Source organism: Prunus dulcis, chromosome 1 (assembly GCF_902201215.1).
Source record: "Prunus dulcis chromosome 1, ALMONDv2, whole genome shotgun sequence".
NCBI classification, from domain to species: domain Eukaryota; kingdom Viridiplantae; phylum Streptophyta; class Magnoliopsida; order Rosales; family Rosaceae; genus Prunus; species Prunus dulcis.
Window position 1 is genome coordinate 33,235,294 of NC_047650.1, and position 18,743 is coordinate 33,254,036.

At 35.8% G+C, this 18,743-nt stretch overlaps 1 protein-coding gene and 1 pseudogene across 10 annotated transcripts; one reads left to right on the top strand and one right to left on the bottom strand.

Annotated features, from left to right (window-relative positions):
• The first annotated feature begins 6,442 nt into the window (after positions 1-6,442).
• LOC117612642 lies at positions 6,443-15,271 on the top strand. 10 transcript variants are annotated; one of them, XR_004583499.1, is made up of 13 exons: positions 6,443-6,629; positions 6,723-6,969; positions 7,644-7,813; positions 7,918-7,978; positions 8,188-8,278; positions 9,009-9,083; positions 9,162-9,443; positions 10,123-10,586; positions 11,758-11,941; positions 12,036-12,079; positions 12,931-13,018; positions 14,126-14,186; positions 14,982-15,271. XR_004583499.1 is itself a non-coding variant. In XM_034341329.1 (6 exons), the coding sequence occupies exons 3-6, from the start codon at positions 7,649-7,651 to the stop codon at positions 9,079-9,081; spliced, it is 390 nt and encodes a 129-aa protein (XP_034197220.1). In that variant the 5' UTR covers positions 6,443-6,629; positions 6,723-6,969; positions 7,644-7,648; the 3' UTR covers positions 9,082-9,108. The 10 variants fall into 10 exon arrangements, 2 of the variants coding, with proteins under 2 accessions (XP_034197220.1, XP_034197208.1); XR_004583498.1 differs by having other exon boundaries at positions 11,758-12,079; XR_004583501.1 differs by lacking the exon at positions 12,036-12,079.
• A 559-nt stretch (positions 15,272-15,830) lies between these two features.
• On the bottom strand, positions 15,831-17,001 carry LOC117618458 (annotated as a pseudogene).
• Positions 17,002-18,743: the final 1,742 nt, after the last annotated feature.

Here is an 18,743-nt window from a genome sequence, read left to right on the forward strand (position 1 = left end):
TCTATTGACAAGAAGGGTCCCACCATCAGTGAAACTGTACCTACGTGGCTCTGTAGATTTATTTTAGCCGTCGGATATACGCAAGGATGGGTGGGTCAACGTTTCAACGGTTTTATTTCCGTGAAGAAGAAAAAGAAAGGGTAAATTACTCAAATGGTCCTCTAACTTGTATGAGATTTACATTTTGGTCCCTAAATTAAATTATTAGTTCAAATGGTACATAAACTCTATGTTAATCGCTCATTTGATCCAACCGTTAGGTTCTGTCAATGTTGTTGTGAAATTTAAGGGTAAAACTGTCCAAACTATGTAGAATAGCCAATTCTTGAAGCGACAAAGGCGTCATTCGAGGAATCCACCTTCTTCTTCAATGAAGGCTGCGATGTCTGAAAGCTCAACAAATTCAACTCAATCCAATCGATATTGCTTTTGTGGGATGAAGATTAAACGGCCCACTTCATGGACAGATCTGAACCCGGGAAGAAGGTTTGAGGCATGCGACCAAAATCGGGTAAGATAGAGTAAGGGTTTTGTTTTGTTTAAGTGAAGAATTGAATGGTGTGCTGGGCTCTGATTGATTGTACAATTGAAATTGGGGTTTGCTTTGATCCTTTCATGGGGTTTGTTTGTAATTTTTGTGATGAGTAGAAAGATTTAGCTATGAATGTTAGGTCTGTAATGGCCTTTTAGGTTTGTAATGGGATTATAGGTATGAATGTAATGTGGTGTTTGTTAGCTATGAATGTAATGTGGTGTTTGTTAGCTATGAAATAGTTTGTGGAGTATTTTAGGTAAAACAATTCCATAACCAAAACCACACCAATTCTAGAAATGAATACCAATTCCATAACAAAAACCACATCAATTCTAGAAATGAATACCAATTCCATAACCAAAAACCAATCCCATAGCGAAAAACCAATTTCATAACCAAATTGCACAGCATAAACCAATTCCATTACCAATATGTAGAGTTAATTCTAATCCACAAGCTGTGATTCCATAAAATTACATCTCAAATTACAGAACCTAAACCAAAAGGCAGAGTGTAAATCCACAAAATAACATCCCAAAAGCTGTGATCCTATTGTTTGTACTGTAAGCCAAAATGCAGGGCCTTTACATAACCACAATGCATATCCTGAACAAAATCCATATCCCAAATTACACAAAATATATATGATTCCCCCTGCCTTGTGAATGATTATGGTTGTGATAGAACTTCTGTAGGCCTTTTGAATGTTCCTCTTCTAATAGCAGCCCTTTTGAATGTTCCTCCTCTAATAGCAGTCGTTTTGAATGTGCCCCCTCTTGCCAAACCTCTTGCCAAACCTCTGACCATAGTTCTTGGCAAACCTCTTCCCACACCTCTTGCCAACTAAAGAAAGAGGACCAATATAAGTTCTGAACTATATTGCAAAAAAATAAGTGAGCATATTTGAAAAATAAACCTCAAACAACATACACTTTGTTGTGAAGAAGTAGCAACTTCAGTTGCAACAGCTGGAGCCTCGTTAGATCTTCCTGTTCCTCTATCTAACCTTTTTCCCATATCTCTTAGCATATTTCTTGGCCAACCTCTTATACCTCTTGCCACCTAAACAAAGAGGACCAATATAAGTTCGCAACTAAATTGCAGATTTGTGAGACAACATATTTGAAGAAAAATACCCCAAAAAACGTACACTTTGTTGTGAAGAAGTAGCAACTTCTTTTGCAACAGCTGGAGCCTTATTGGCTATTCCTCTTCCTCGGCCTCTGCCCCTCACTCTAACTGCCCCTCCCTCAGTGTGGACCTCTTTTTGGGCAAAAGATGCATTTGCCTGCAAGAGCACAAATAATTATTACTTCCAAAACATGTAACAACTCAAAATTTGCATAATAAATAATTACCTGTTGCTTTTCTGAGCTATGTCTGTCACAAGTTGCCCTATTATGGCCACTTTGACCACATCTCCTACATGTGATCTTAATAAAAAGTCTTCTAAGCTTGTCTCTTGGTTGAACATAATTTGGAGGCATTGGATGTGGTGGGGGGGGTGGTGGTACCACAATTTCAGCAGGTTCTTTGGACCTAGTTTTTTTGGGCCTTCCTGGCTGTACCCTAACAGTTGGGGGATGTATTGGAGGATGCCCAGATTTAGCCCATTGATCCATTGAAGGGATGGGATAAATCATTGGTCCATATGACTTCATATAAGTTGCAGGCTTGTAACATTCATCCACATAATCAATGGGGCTTTCATCCCTTTGAAAAATTGCAGAAATTGCATGGCCACATGGTATCCCACATAAATCCCACCTCCGACAAGAACATGTCCTTGCCCTAAGATCCACAACAAATTCTCCACCATACATGTGGGTCACTTGATATGTTTGCAAGCCAGCCAGTCGAGGAATGCATGTGGAGGCATCTAACTTGTTTTTCTCAATTATCTTGAAGATTCTTGGCCCAACTGGATGTTTCCATTTCGGACATGCAGCCCTTCTATTTGCCATCCTAAGCATCACAAGAACTTTTATCCTCTCAAAGCAAGTCAAAATGGACTGATCTCTTGCATCTACTATTGCTGAATTGAAACTTTCACAAAGATTGTTCAACAACCTCTCTCCTGTACTCCTTCAACTTTGGCAATTTCTTTTTCTTTCTTATGCCTTTTTCCTCACCATTACCCTGATCCTGATCCTCTTCATCACTTCCTGTGTCTAAATCCGATGTGTTAGCACCATCTGATGAAACCTCTCCTGGAGCATCATAAGTAAGCCCCACTGTCTCATGTCCATGGGGCGGAATAGTAGGCTCAACATTCTCACCTGCATTGGCCTGAACAGTAGGCCTAATGTTCTCACCTGCATTGGGCTCACCACTTAGGCCCCCAACTACCACATTCTCAGCTACAAGCACCTCATCTTCTTGTTCACTGAATTCATAATCACTATCCACAAATTGTGCATCATTTTCCTCATTTTCCCCTTCATTTCCAACCTCTCTATTCTCAGTTGCTGCAGCCTTATTTTCCTCTCCATTCTTAGTTGCTGCAACCTCATTTTCCTCTTCATTTCCAACTTCTACATATGCATCTGCATCCCCTGGTTCATTGAATGCGTGCAATGTGACACCCTTCCCATGATTTTCTACATCTGCATCATAGTTATATTCTGCACTATCCAAACTAGGCCATGCAGCAGATGCTTGAGTCCCAAGCCCATTACCATTTGAATTTTCCAAATCTGTATAGTACAACACAAGAACCCTATTACATGGCATGCATCCAACCATTTCAACTACTTTACTATCAGAGGTAATAAGCTCCAATATGTTACCATCCTTTTCTCCAGCCTTTCTATACCTAATCTCCATAGTTTGCTCAATTTTCGAAACATCTATTGTATACCCCAACTCTTTCCCTATCTTCCTTAAATCCAGCAATGATAGAAAGTCATCAACAACATTATCTAAATAACAGACCTTACCACCTTTATAAACCCCATTTTCAAACATACCCCCATGGTGTAGTTCAAGAGTGACTCTGTCATAGATATCTGCAAACAGTACATATCAAATTTCAGAGTTAGCTGCACACACATCTCCTTTATCTAATGCTACAGGTTTAGGGTTTTAATTTTTTTTAACCGTTTCAGTCAATGCTAATAGTGAATTAAGTGTGAAGTAGACAACAAAGGGACCACACCAAACATAAAAACCTATACTTTGTAGTCAATCCCAGCATAAAGAAAATAAAATGCCACAGTATCTTTTCAACATAAAGAAACTGACCTTGGACCACACACTTGCAAACACAAAACATCGATTTGCAAAACAAGATGAATATAAAATACAGACAGATATTCCCTTACCGTATTTGGGATTCTCTCCACCCCAACGGAACTCAAACTCCATCAGTGATGAGCATCCACAATGATCGAAATCCAGAAATTCCCGCAAAACCCCCAAATAGGAACCCTAACAACTCCAAAATCTCTGTTGTTGCCTTCGCACCTCGTTTTTGGATGCTCACGAACTGAATACGACGTTTTGGCTAATCGGAGAAGACATTGAGGTTGAAAAAGACGCATATACCCTTTCAGATTTAAAAAGACGCATATACCCATCCTAGACCCCATCACTGGCGTTGACTTGTTAAAAACTCACAGAAAATGTAACGGTTGGATCAAATGGGCGATTAACATAGAGTTTATGTACCATTTGGACTAATAATTTAATTTATGGATCAAAATGTAAATCTCATACAAGTTAGAGGACCATTTGAGTAATTTACCCAAAAAGAAAAAAGAGGTGGGAAGAAATTTATTCCTGCTCAAATATTCAGGGCCGTTTGGTAACGTTTTTTGAGAAGGTTTTTAAAAATATTTTCAGAGAATAATAACAAAAAAATGAATTTACATTTTCAGGAATTGAAAATGCGTAAGGTAGATTAATTAGAAAATATTTTTAGAAAATAAAAATAATGAAAACGTGTTTGGTAGTACAATTTGAAAATAATAATATGTGAGTTATTTTTCAAGTGTATTTTTGCTAATTTACATTCTAAAAATATATTTTTTAAAATGTATAATTTAAAAAATTAAAAATTATATTATTTTTAAAAAATTAAAAATGTATTAATTTCTTTTTATATATTTTTTCCATTTCTTTTTCTTTTATCTCCTCCTTTTTTCTTTCTTCCTATTCTCTTTCTCATCTCTCTCTACCCTGCGCTGTCTCACTTTCAAACCCGCGATTCGTCGTCGTCCAGTCATGGCGACTGGCACCATCAACCCCAAACTCCTCCTCTCTTCCTCCTTTACCTAACCCACCCATTAATCAAGACTCGAGATAGTGCCAGATTTTGACTCGAAAATTGCCCAACCGCTGTCACCATCATCGGTGCCAATTCCGGTCACCTCATGCCGTGCCACCACTTGGAAAAGGTAGCCCTCTCCTCCCTCTATCTTCCCATATCTTAATCGACGTAGTTGACGGCCATAGCCGTCGGCCTAAGCTCAGGAAGCTCCAGCCAAAACCTTCTCTCTCTCTCTCTCTCTCTCTCTCTCTCTCTCTCCTGTTTTGAGCGTTTCCCGTGAGAATGAAAACATCTTTTTTATGTTTTTTAGAAGTACACGTGGACTTGTTTTCATTTTATGAAAACATTCTATGTTTTCTGTTTTTGGGCCACCGAATGTGTTCTTGCCTCATTTTTGTTCTCTGAAAATGAAAATAGCCTTAAACTTAACCGAACAGGGCCTTATATTTGGAAAATACTTTGTGTCCTCCCTTAAAAGTATGAATTCCGACTTCTTGCTAATCATAATTTGACATATGTGCATAAATCTTTCTTTTTTGTATTTTGATGAATTTATGTATTATGTGTGAACACAGCTATAGCTCTTGTTGTTAGATTGATGAGATCAATGGGCATGTTTACTTATCATGAATGGGGGGAAGCCATGAATCGAGGCAATTAGATAGGGGAATCAATGTATTATAATCAGATCAACTACTCGCCCTAGTTGATTTCATTTTCAATTTTGAGGGTATTCGATTACGGATTTTAAGGTGGAACCCACATAATTTATTTTTTTTCCTTTTTTGAGTACATATGTGGTGAACTCGTTGGTTAGAAATTGGAATAATTCTGATACTCATGTGTTACACATGAGAAGCAGGAATTGGAATCATTTCAATATATTAAGGGCTCGTTTGGGGATTGATTCTGAAGATGCCAATAATCACGTATCCAAATAATCACTTTAAGTGATTTTCTAGAGAAGCACGTGGAAGGTGCTTCACTCCAAACGAGCCCTTAGTCATTAGATTGCATTTAATGGTAAATCGTAATATCAACGAATCCCTTTTCTTTTCTTTTCTTTTCTTTTTTTCTTTTTTTTTACGAATATCAGTATGGACAAATCCTGGTATTTATCCTTTAACAATTTTTTTCCCTACACTTAACAACCTTTTTTTTTTTTTTTTTTTCATTAAAAACATAGAATTTTATTGGATCAATAAAAATAATTACAACAAAGTCATGTCTGGCATTGTTTTACTTTTATATATGTATTAGATAATGCGAGGAAGACCCTTTTTTGTACCACATTTTACAGAACAGATGATGTAGGTATGAGATTAGTCTTAATGTTATCAAACATGGAACCGCATGAATTCAGTTCAAACCTGTTTAATAAAATATGAATATGTTCTGCCACATATGAGAGCAGACAAGTTTTTCATTGGCATTTTTCACGGTACGCATATACGTACAAGTTACAATGACAAAACAATTGCCTCTCTTCATCATGTTCTTGCAAATCCATCAGACATATAGGTTCACTATTTCTACTTAGAGGAATTAATTTTAAGCACAGTGTAATGACTGTAATTTTTCTGCTAAAGCACAGTGAAATTGCCCCCAACAGTTTGTTGTTTTGCTTTGGAGAAGCTTTGTGTTCGTTGCTGGGCATGCGTTGGAGGCCGTCGATTTTTGGTTGGGAGGTGAGCTGCAAATCCAGCCGCAGCTTTGGCATCGGGAGATTTCCTTTTTTCCAAAGGCTTTCCAGAAGAGAAGGCCTCTTCCTTCTGTTCAAAGGCTTCCCATTTCGAATATATCAATGGCAGAAGCAACAAAGAGGTAGCACTTTAGAGTCCTTTCACATCTCCATTCGCTCTAATTGTTTCTGCTTACCATTTTTGTGTTATGAATTTGGTGTTTTTGTTTTTCAAGGTATGCGGTTGTTACTGGGGCAAACAAAGGCATAGGATTGGAAACTGTGAGGCAATTGGCCTCAAATGGATTCACTGTAGTTTTAACTGCCAGAGATGAGAAAAGGGGTCTTGAAGCTGCTGAGAAACTCAAAGAGTCTGGCCTCTCAGGTCAAGTGGTTTTTCATCAACTTGATGTGGCTAACCCTGCTACTGTTGCTTCTTTGGCAGACTTCATCAAAACCCAGTTTGGGAAACTCGATATCTTGGTATGTATATGATCATAGCTGCAGGTTTCTTGAAAAAGTTTATGTCTCTTGAATTGAACTCTTAATCCGAACGCGATTTAATTGAAGGAGATGAAATATGGAATCATATAGCAAATGAAATTGGAGAATAAAAATAGCAAACCAAGTGATAACTAGCTTAATAAATGTCATCAAGAAGTTAATCTTTGAAATAATTAGAAGTCTTAGGGTTTTTGAAGAACAAAATAAGTTTCACATAAACTACCAGTTGTGGAAGATTTTACTTTCAAATCTAACTCTATGTCTGCCACTCTGTTTTTATTTCTTGGAATCCTTTCATATATGATATGATCCCTTTCTGTACAATTTACAAGTACCCTAGAAAGATCCGTGGCTGGAATTAAGGGGTTTGGCAAAGTAGCATAATTATTGTGCTTTTTTAAAGGCATTGGTCTTTATGGTTGGTATGGTTGTAAAAACAAAGAGATTGTCAGAGTAGCAAATTGGCAACTCCTATGTTGTTATGTTTGAGCGGTGCTTTTTTCTTTTTGAGTTTCAAATTGGCAACTGTTAGTCATGAACAAGTCAAGTCAAATGTCAGTAACAGAAAACTTGAATCTGTTTAAGCCAATCATTTCTTGCATCTATACGTTCTGTGATCTTATCTTACCAAAGTGCATTCAATTTGTGTAAAGGAAAAATGCTGCGAGAAGTGGAGCCAGATTTGATGGATGCTTTAATTCAGGCTACAAAAGACAGTGACGAAAGTAAGCTGCAAGCTTTATCTGGTCCAGAGACATTGAGCATTGATGATAATGAGGAGCAAGAAGAAGCGGAAGAAACTGATTATGAGGAGGAAGAAGAGGTATGATACTGATATTAAGTTTGAAACTGTGCAACAAAGTTTGCTGAAGCTTCCTGAGTAGTTTACAGACATATTTAATCTTATTATTTGAGCATCGATTGCAGGGTTCTCATATTGATGTAGCTACCAGATGGTTTGACAGTCTGATCAATAAGGACGTTCAAGGTGAAACTGAAGTGAAATTTTGCACCGATGAGATTACGGTGGTTTGGAAGTTAAATAAAGAAATTTGGTGATCTGGATTTATTTTATTGCAGTTCTGTTAAGTTTTTCAAGGTTTTTTTGAAAATAATAATAATAAGTTCTTCACAATATATGGTCTTTTTCTTGGGTGTTTTGGGTGTTAATTAACCATGCAATGCCCTGTTATGTAGGTTTCTGTCAGTCAATACAAGTAGGGAGATGGATCACCATGAGGAGGAATCCCGTGCTGGGGGTGAACCTCATGGGAAGCAAGATGATGAGGTATGTGACTGCATCGGTCACTTTTAGAAATCCTTAGTTATTTGTTCATTGTTCTTTTTGTTGCCGAATCTTGGAGCATGTATGAGATGGAACTTTGTGAGCAACTAATAAGTCACAAACTTAATTTGAAATAAGAGGAGTTTCTTAGACTTGGCCTATAAGTGGTGGTTTGAGATCCTATTGTACGTGATAAGTATATTATATTGTTTCTCAGTTGAGATCCTAATTGAACCCACTCCAAGGACCTCCTCTCCTTTGAGTTGTAGTTTCATTTAAGTTGCCAAAAATTCCTGCAGTAACTTTGATACCTCGCCAGCTACATGTTCCAATGGATCTTTTTTTTGCTTCACAGTTTCTTAGGTTCCATTTAATTTGACCGCCAGGTAAGTTTAATGCCATGCTTGCTATTTTTAAGTTTGGTTAAGTGACTTTCCACTAAAAACCCCTTCGTGAGGGCACTAGCATGCGCTTGAACCACCAGCTTATATTCTTTGAAGCCCAGCCAGTTCATATTCACTTAAGTCAGTCGTTTAAGTCTCATACCGGTTGTTCGAGCGTCCTAAGGGATCATTGTTTCTGTTTCTTGCTCTTTATTTGACTTTTTTTTCCTTTTGTGTTGCCTCAAAATTCCTTCACAAAATTCGACTTGGCTATACTACTACGTGTTTTCTGCTCTCTTTCCTTCTGTTTTTTTACCCCTCAGGCTTCCATGAAATTTTGATTGTTTCAGGAGATCTTGGGTACGAAATCCAAATATGAGAAGCGGTCATTTGGCCAAATTGTTTAACGATTCTTCGCTTTAAAGGTATAATTCATGATTGCCTCTCTATTCCTTATATTCTCACTATTTTTTTGGTACTGATTTCTTTATTTTTGTAAACAGCTTCTTTTGTTTCTGTTTTTGTCCCTCCTCCTTCGTTGAGAGGGTTTGGTTCGCAGAGACAAAGCCCTGGCTTCAGTTTGTTTCCAACCAGCTGGTTGGGGGGCAGCCATGGGAGAACAGTGTTCGTTGCTGGAGATGTGTTGGAGGCCGTCGATTTTTGTTTGGGAGGTGAGCTGCAAATCTAGCCGCAGCTGTGGGATCGGGAGATTTCATTTTTTCTGCATCCTTTGACTCAGGCTTCTATCTTTCATGCTTACGAATATTTGCATCGTTGCTCTTCAGGTATGCATCTCATGAACTTTTTGACAGATCTTTTGATCTTTTGGTCTTTATTGCATCGTTCCTCTCTGTTTCAATCTCTTTCTCTTACTGATCTGTAAGTAAAATTTGCTTCATCTTTCCTTTCGATTTTTGTTGCTCTTCTTTTTCATTTTTGTTGTTACTAATATCTTGGATCTTATTTCATTAAACTATAAGACCTGTTTTAATTTGCTGCCCTAAAAGTCCAAATCTCTAATAGATATTATAGATTTTCTGTTTGCATGTGGTTATAAATTTTCTGTCTGGCCGATTTTTTTTCTTCTTCTGTTTGTACTTATCTTGCGTTCCCTTTTTGGAGTCTCTCTTTGACCTTGAAAATACATAAGGTTCTTGATTACTGTCAATTACTGAGAATCCTGTTATGTTATTTTCACATACAGCTAAGACATACTAGCTTCCTATAGCAATAACAGCCCTTGATTATAAAAGGGTGGAACCACATTCTCTTGATATAGTATTGTGATTGTATAGCAAGCTGTAAAATTTGTTGTATTACCTGCATTGTCCTGCTGTTCATAGGTAAATGCATAGCTTTAATTACCTCCTCTGTTTTTTTTTTTCTCTGTTTTCTTCTGTTTCTCAGCCTTTTCTAGATCTGAGTGTTATCAATCTTTACTTCTTTTTTCCCTTTATTTTTCAGGAAGGTTTATGCTTCTTTGGCAAGAAGAGAAATGCTGCAAGGAACCCAAAAATACCAGGACTCTTCATGCCTAATAGGAAACCCAATAGATGACTGTTAGGAATGTAACCCAAATTGGCCAAACAACAGGCAGAGCTTAGCAGATTGTGCAATTGGGTTTGGCCAATATGCTCTTGGAGGCAAAGGTGGTGAGTATTATATTGTCAGAGACTCTTCTAATGATGATGCTGTGAATCCAAGGCCAGGCACTCTGAGTTATGCTGTGATACAGACTGAGCCTCTCTGGATTGTGTTCCCTGGCAACATGCTCATCAAGCTCTCCCAAGAGCTCATCTTCAACAGCTACAAGACCCTTGATGGCCGTGGAGCCAATGTCCACATTGTGGGTGGTGGCTGCATCACATTGCAGTTCATAAGCAATGTCATCATCCACAATGTGCATATCCACAACTGTTATCCGTCAGGTACATGAGTTTTCCACTTCATTTCATGAATTTTTATTTACCATATACGCATGGTTTGCTCATAGTTAAGTTTATTCAAATTTACTCGATACATATGATTTACGAGTGATTGCAAATATTTAGTTTTATCTAATACATGTGACTTATGAATAAGAGACTGTGTGTATCTAGATTTACTTTAGATTTACCTTAAAACCCTTTGCCAGGTTGTTTTTGCTTTTACTCAAAAATAATTTCGGTGTATGCTCTTGGAATTAGCTCAAGTAAAGGAGAAGGTGTTTGATAAAAATTGGTTAGGATTAGAATAAGTTAAGATTTCGATCCATTCCATGCAGGTGGCACTAATATGCGTTGAAGCCCAACCCACTACGGCTACCGCACAAAATCAGACGGATTTTGACTGGTAAAGATATTCTCAAGGAAACTGACTTTTTGGACTTTATTTACTCTGTTTAAAATTGGCTTTCTGAAAGGGAAGATTTGAATGACTGATGAAACAGAGAATATGATTATATGTCAAATATTATATTGTTGTTTTTCAAGTAGCATTCGTCTTCTGGCTGCTCCTATCCATATATATAATGACAAATAGCATATTTGGATAATCAAATTTGTTCTTTTTCTTTCTTTTCAAAGTTACTAGGTTTAATTGTAACCGAAAAAAAAGTTACTAGGTTTAATTTGTGCTTGCACACAATGTATAATTTATTCTCCATTTAGCTTAACAAACTTATTAATGGCACTCTCTGCATATTTTCAGGATTGATACTCAATCAAATACAGGGAAATTTCAATCCCTCTTTCGTGTATGAGCCCTCATAAAGATGACATTTATATGCTTTTGTTGAAGAACTTTACGAAATATTCATTACATTTTTGTGTTGTTTTACCGCACATTGTATTTTAGTATCTTCTTGAGGATGTTGCTTTGGAGCCCAAATGGTTGAATAAAATCCCTGTAGGTCAGGAGTTCATGCTTTTTTTTAACTTTTACGGGGAACTTTTGACTTGATGTGGATAAATATCATTCTAGCCATGACATTGATTGAGGAGCCAATATATTTAGCATTGGAGTTTAAAATTAACTTTAGAATTCGTCATTAATTCTCAGGTCCAGTGAGATCTATTTCTTTTTCTTTCGAGGTTTTATTTTATTTTTTTAATAACTCAGGTGGGTTTTTCTGGTAATGCATCTTCAGCCCCTGAATCAAGAAATTGTAAATTCTCCAGTAATGTGATGATTCATGCAGTTGACAAATTCGGGAGCTTCTTAAGGCAATTTCCTCTTTTTCCAAATGCTTTTCTCGTTGGTGGTTGGTGCAGAAGACTTCTTTATTATTCAACTTGCAGATCAGGTAAATTTTGAAGCACTCTGTGCTGCAAGTACTTTTGTGAAGTATTTGTTCTCACATTGCATTGAATGAGGTCGATATTTCCTTTACCGGTCAGCTTCAAAAACTGAAGGTGGAACCAGCACATAAAACTTCTCCAGGGTAATATTCTAACCAATTTTTAGGTTTAAGATTTAAGGCATCATGTGAACCGGGTATTTTGGTGGCTTCAGATTATCAACTTATTTATTGTGGTGCTAATTATTTAAACTCAAGTTATTTGTGCCTAATGAACCACAACTGCAATAATTTTAGTTGTAATATATATATATATATATATATATGTTTGTGTGTCTATTTATTTTTTGGTATATAAGCAGACCGCTGTCTCGCGTCATGCTGAGGCTGATAGATAATTTTGATGAATTAGAACTTTATGATACACAAGGACAGAGTTGTAGGAACTGTCTTCGCTCACAATTAAGATGTCATTGTCCTCTGAATGAATTTGAAAACAAACCAGTCTTCGCTTCATATCCTCATATTTTCATGTTTCCATTTGTTGGTATGAGAAAAGGAAATGTAAAAGAGGTTGTGATTTCTGTTGGGGTCCATTCCAAAATTATATAGGTTCTGCTGCATGCTAAATTTGCAGCTCAACTCTTTCATCCATGTTACTGAGTCTTTGGAGCTCATTGTTTAGACTCTTGTTTATGGATAGTTTGATGATTTGCAGCATCAATGTTTTAGACAATTAAGGCACAGTGATTATCATCCATAGTTTTGACTTTGGTTTTTTCTTTTTATTCCCTAGAAATTAATTTTACTGAGAAATTTGGATTTCTATTTCAGAAGGTTTGTTCTGGAAAATACAAAATCCAAATATTATGAAGTGTGCACCGGAGAAGATCCTCTTTTTTACTTTTCCAAAATATAAATAGTCTATTATATTAGTCTGATGTTTCATACCCCCAACTTATCTTTTATAGTTAATGTTCCATTTGTGTTTGCAGGCTTGAGTCATTGGGTATTATTGTTGGAATTATTTTCTTGGTCTTGGGAATCTTATTCCAGTTTTTCAACTTCACTGCAAATTCAAATGTAAGTTTGCTCTCTTTCATTGAATACAGGAACATAACTTTATTTCAATTTACAATTTCTGCAATTTATTGGTTCTCAGAGGTGAAACATGAGAATTCCTGTTTGTTTATTATCTGTTTGCCTACTTTTTAAATGTAGTTATTTACATAGTTAAGGGCGTTAGTGAAAAAACTGTTCCCACCAATTAAGGGGTAGGTTATGAGTACATTTTGTTCAAACCCGATAGAGTTTACAAATGAAAGAGATGGAAAAAATTTGATGGCCTAATACTAATGTGGTGGCCTAATACTAATTTGATGGCCTTATCAGATTGTTTAGATGTAATGAACAAAACTATAACCTATAGCCTGTTATTTCTGCCTTTATTCTGTTTTGGTATTTATGCATCTCTTGGATCTGTTGAATCTGGTGTGGCATCTGTAGAACTGTTTTCGTATTTTTGGCATCTCTTGAATCTGTTTTTGATGTTAGAGGTTTCATTTATTGTCTGAGTGGCAGATTCTTGCTTTATGCCCCATCCATTGCTTCAGGCTCATATTAGAGGTTTCATTTCTTCTGTTGGCCTAATTTGGTACTTACTTATAGTGCTTCTGTATTCAGAAATATTTACCGTATTCTATGTAGTTTTAGAGTATTTTAGTTCCATGGTCAATAATTTTCTACAATAAGTTCTGAAATATATTAGCTGTAATGATTGTGCAGACACTCAAATAAACAAGAATTGAACATTCTGTTTTACATTGGATCATGGCCCATTGCTGTTTTTCATTGTGAAACAAGCATATTCATATCATAATTATATCCTTTAAATCTGTTTTTTAGTTTAGAGTAATACATAGATACGTATTCATTTATAATCTGTTTTTTTATGTTAGTCACACGTAGGATTGAATTTCAATTATATTGCTCCAATTATATCCATTGAATCTGTTCCTGAATTCCAGTGAACACATAGGCTTCACATTGGTGATTATAGAAGTTCGTTCACAAAGTCATACTATTAACACACCTCTCTCACCACTCCAAGTCCGAGTCCACACCCATGTCTACTAATGCACCACCAATGATTAGAATTACAATGAAAATTTCCTTTCATTCTTTTTTCAGCTGTTGAAAGGTTTGCTCATGAGGACAAGGGTGATTTTGCAACTTCACTAAAGCATTTTAGGTAAGAACCATATCCTCGAATTGCTCTTTTGGACCGAAATTAAACCTTTTGTGTGATGGTTTATCATATGATTGAGTTCTATGTTTGAACTTATAAATTGGTTCATGGTGGATTTGAATTGCCACTCAGTGTTGCTTGAGTGAAGTTGATAATTGTGTGCATTGTAAGATTCACAATTCTTATTAGATGTTTTAAATGTAATGAACAAAAACTATAACATGTAGCCTGTTATTTCTGTCTTTATTATACTTCTATGACCTATAGCTGTTTATAGATTATTACTGCTTTTATAGCTTCTCCATTAGATTATCTTGATTCTATAACAAACTTGCTCATTAGGTCGTTAGGTTATCTTATTCTATTTATAGGTCATTAGGTGTTCATAGGTTATTTAAATTTGGTTTGTGCAGTTTATTTGGCCTTAATTCTATAACAATAGCCATTGTCTTCGCCAAAATTTTCTCATTTGTCTCCATTACCGCATACCATTTACCATATTTATGGCTACAAAATCAACACCCCTTGATTTGATTCTGTTCAAGCTCAAGTGTTTTGGCTTAATTCTCTTATAACTATTTAATAATTGTCACAATTGTTCTGAATTTATTCAATAGATTGAGTTTATACTTTTGTCCATCAGATTAATACAATGCTTGATGTATCTAGACTGTTGTTTGTCATATTGTATTTTTTAACTTAATTATGTCATAATAGTTATTGCTCCCACCCAAAATTTTCCATTTATATACACTTATATACACTAACACCTGCCATTTTCCAAATTTATGCCAACAGAGTCAAAACCTCTACAGAGGAGTAGAAAGAATGTAAGCCACCTGTACAGCAGAGCTAGCAAGACCTAGATCCCCTTCCACCACCCAGTACCATATATATAAACACCTGCCCAAACTCTTTTGAACAATGAGCAACTAAAGGTTGCCCATATTTTGATGTTTTTATAACTGCTTGATCTATTAAAATATGCCCAATATTTTCACATAACAAGTAGCACATAAAACATGTTATTAGTTTATTTTTTGTAACTTAACCTTGCTAAACTAAGCATGATACCACTATTTACATCACCATGTTTATATAAATATTACCATTTTCCCTGCATATTTTTACTACTTTATACGTATTTCACACGATTTCAAAACCCGCAGCATCGCGCGGGCACCATTGCTCGTACTAAACTAAACAATGCTGCACGAGGGCTACAAAACCTGGCAGCTGCTAGCATCCAAGGAACTTGTTCAAAACATGTTTTTAGATCTTCTTCATCGGAATCTCAGAGAGTCGGATCAAAGATTTTATGCTGTATATATCGGATGCTCAATATAGTATAAATCATAATATAAATGCACAAGGGGGTCGTATTTAAGCACAAGAATCAGAGACGAGAAGTATTTATATAAAATAAAAACGGAGGATTCTCTTTGTGATTAAAAATGGAATTTATCTAAGAACCCATTACAAGTTGCTATTAAAAACGAAAACCCATTACAAGTTAAAAAAATTAATGAGTAATGTATACTTCCTTCTTTTTTTGGCTCTGAAGTATACATTTCTCTTGATCTGTTATATATTAATAACTAAGAATTAGAAAAGAGAAATTAGAAAATGCAACAGCTTGCTGCTCTGTTATAGAAGTGGAGATATCTTCTGCAGGTTGAGACCAATATCCATTCCGATATAAGCGATAGGAGCGTACATCCACGTATCATCAGAGCTTAAAAGCTGTGATATACAAGATAATTCATAATCAGCAATTATATAATATAAATGCCTTGTGACCATTTAAATTTTGAGCTGAAATTTGACAATTTTGTTACTCAAAAAGAAGGGAAGCGAACAATGGTTTCACTCACCTTGATTTGGAGCTGCAAAAACTTCACATAATCAACTGCCTCTTCCAGCATTGTGCTGAGGTCAACCTTGGTTCCATTAGGGACAAGATTCTGTAAGATTCTCAATCGCTAGTTTATTTTCTCCCTTCTTTTCTGTAAGATTTAATCGAGGCATGAATCGAAAGAATCTTACCATACATATACATGTGTGTGTGTGTGTGTGTATGCTTGTGTTTGTTTTTGCAAGACTTTGAGAAGTATTGTTGTCACTTACCCTTGCATAGAGGCTTTCGGGATCAGTTGCTGCCGCTCTACTGGTTCTTGCCTTGCCATGAAAGTTAAGGGCTGATGATGATGTTTTGTGGTCTGAAGTTTCCCCTCCATTGCTCTTCTGAAACGCATTGTCAACCTGATAACCGTAAGAACTAGAGCTATGTCTATCTAGTCCTGTGGTGCTCTCTTCATCTTTGACATTTGAGTTAAGCTTCTGTCCCTTGTTTGACCTCACATTTTTCTTACTTTTCTGTACCTGTAGGGTGTGAAGTTGACAATTAGATCAAAAACTGCTTCAGAAATATTAAAATCAACAACCAAGTCATCAATTTAAAACTTCAAATGGTTCTTACATCTTTCGAAATACATGTCCTTTCCTGGAAAGCAACAGCTGCTGGCTGGCTGGCATCTGAAAATCCCAATATTCTGTCACTGCCAGAATCTTGTTTGCCACAGACACTTCCTTCCATCAGAGACTCAGATAATGCTGGGATGAAAAATGAACCAAAAGGACCAAAACCCTTTTGATCATGAGTTGTAGAGATATCATTGGTTAATGGGATATGGCAAGAAAGATATTGGAAATGAGAGTTGAGGCTATCTAAAGGATGAAACAAATTGACCCTGTCCAATCCCATTTCAGCTTCTTCAGGGTTATTAGTGCAAAAGGTGGCTGGAGTTTCAAAGTTCATCCCCACAACATTGTGTTGGAAATTAGGAAATGAAGAACCCTGACCAAGAAAATGTGGTGGTGTGAACTCAAGCTCTTCTTCAGCAGAGAACAATCTGCTCAAAGAGTCCCATTCTCCATCAGAAAAACACCAACACACTCCATCTTTCCCTATATGTCTAAGTGTAGTGTGCTACAGCTATTAGGAGCTCAGTTGCAAGTTGGGGCAAGCAAGGAATATAGACACTTGTATATATACCATTACAAAGCATTCCAAATTTTGCCGAATGAAACATGTATGTATTTTATTCGTATAGTCAGGCGGCTATACCAAATTAATATCTATAAAGTATAAACTAATGCAACTAGGAGTAGGAGGGTCCTTTTTTCATAATTTTTTTAAAAAAGAAATAGTATGGCCGCACGCTCATACTCTGTTTTTATAATTTTTTTTCCAAAAGAAATAGTATAGCCGGGAGGCTATATCCGGTTTTTTCCCATTTTTTTAAAAAAGAAATAGTATGGCCGTGCGGCTATACTCGGTTGTTCCCTTTTTAAAAAAAAAGAAATAGTATCGCCAGGCGGCCATACTCGGTTTTTCCTAATTTTTCAAAAAGAAATAGTATAGCCGGGTGGGTATACTCTGTTTCTAGAATTCTTTTGAAAATAAATAGTATAGCCGCCCGGCTATACGAGGTTTTCTTATTTTTTAAAAGAAATAGTATAGCCAGCGGCTAGACTGAGTTTTTCCCAATTTTATTTAAAAAAGCAATAGTATAGCTGATCGGCTATACTGGGTTTTTTTATTTTTTTTTAAAAAGCAATAGTATAGCCGAGCGGCTACACTCTTTTCAATATTGGAAAAAAAAGTGTAGCCGCTCATTTTCTTTCTGTTTTTTTTAATAAATAGTACAGACGACTAGCTATACTCTTTACACACACACACACAAACACACACACACACACACACACACACATATATATATATATATATATATACTAGGATCCTCTTTTTCTTCTATAACTTTTCTCAGATTTTCGTTTATCAATAAGAGTAGTTTAGAGCATTATCTATTACTATTAGGCCATTACCCGAGTCTCTATTGTCCCTTTTTGATTTTTTTACTTTTTCAGAGTTATTACCCATATAAAGAATTTAGCAATTTCACTTTTAATACTATATTATGCATGTATGTACCTATATTTCAATAAGACATCCGTATTTTGTACACGTCTTAATGACTTGGTAAAATTGACGTTTTTAAAAAAGCAAACATACAATACTCGTATTAAACCTGTTTGTATGTATTTTTCATGTGTAATACACATATTTTTTTACAAAATTTTCAATAATACACACAAAATTCATGTATTATACACATAATTATCACATATTATTGAATATAAATAATATATATTAAAAATAAAATAAAATAGATTAAAATATTATAAAATGGCCAAATTTTGAAGTTGTAATTTGTCAAAATTTTGCCGAATGAAACATGTACGTATTTTATTCGTATAGCCAGGCGGCTATACCAAATTAATATATATAAAGTGTAAACTAATGCAACTAGGAGTAGGAGGGTCCTTTTTTCATAATTTTTAAAATGAAATAGTACGGCCGCATGCCTATACTCTATTTTTATAATTTTTTTTAAAAAAGAAATAGTATAGCCGAGCGGCTATACCGCATTTTTAGATTTTTTTGGAAAATCAATAGTATAGCCGCCGGCTATACTCTGTTTTTAGAATTTTGTTTAG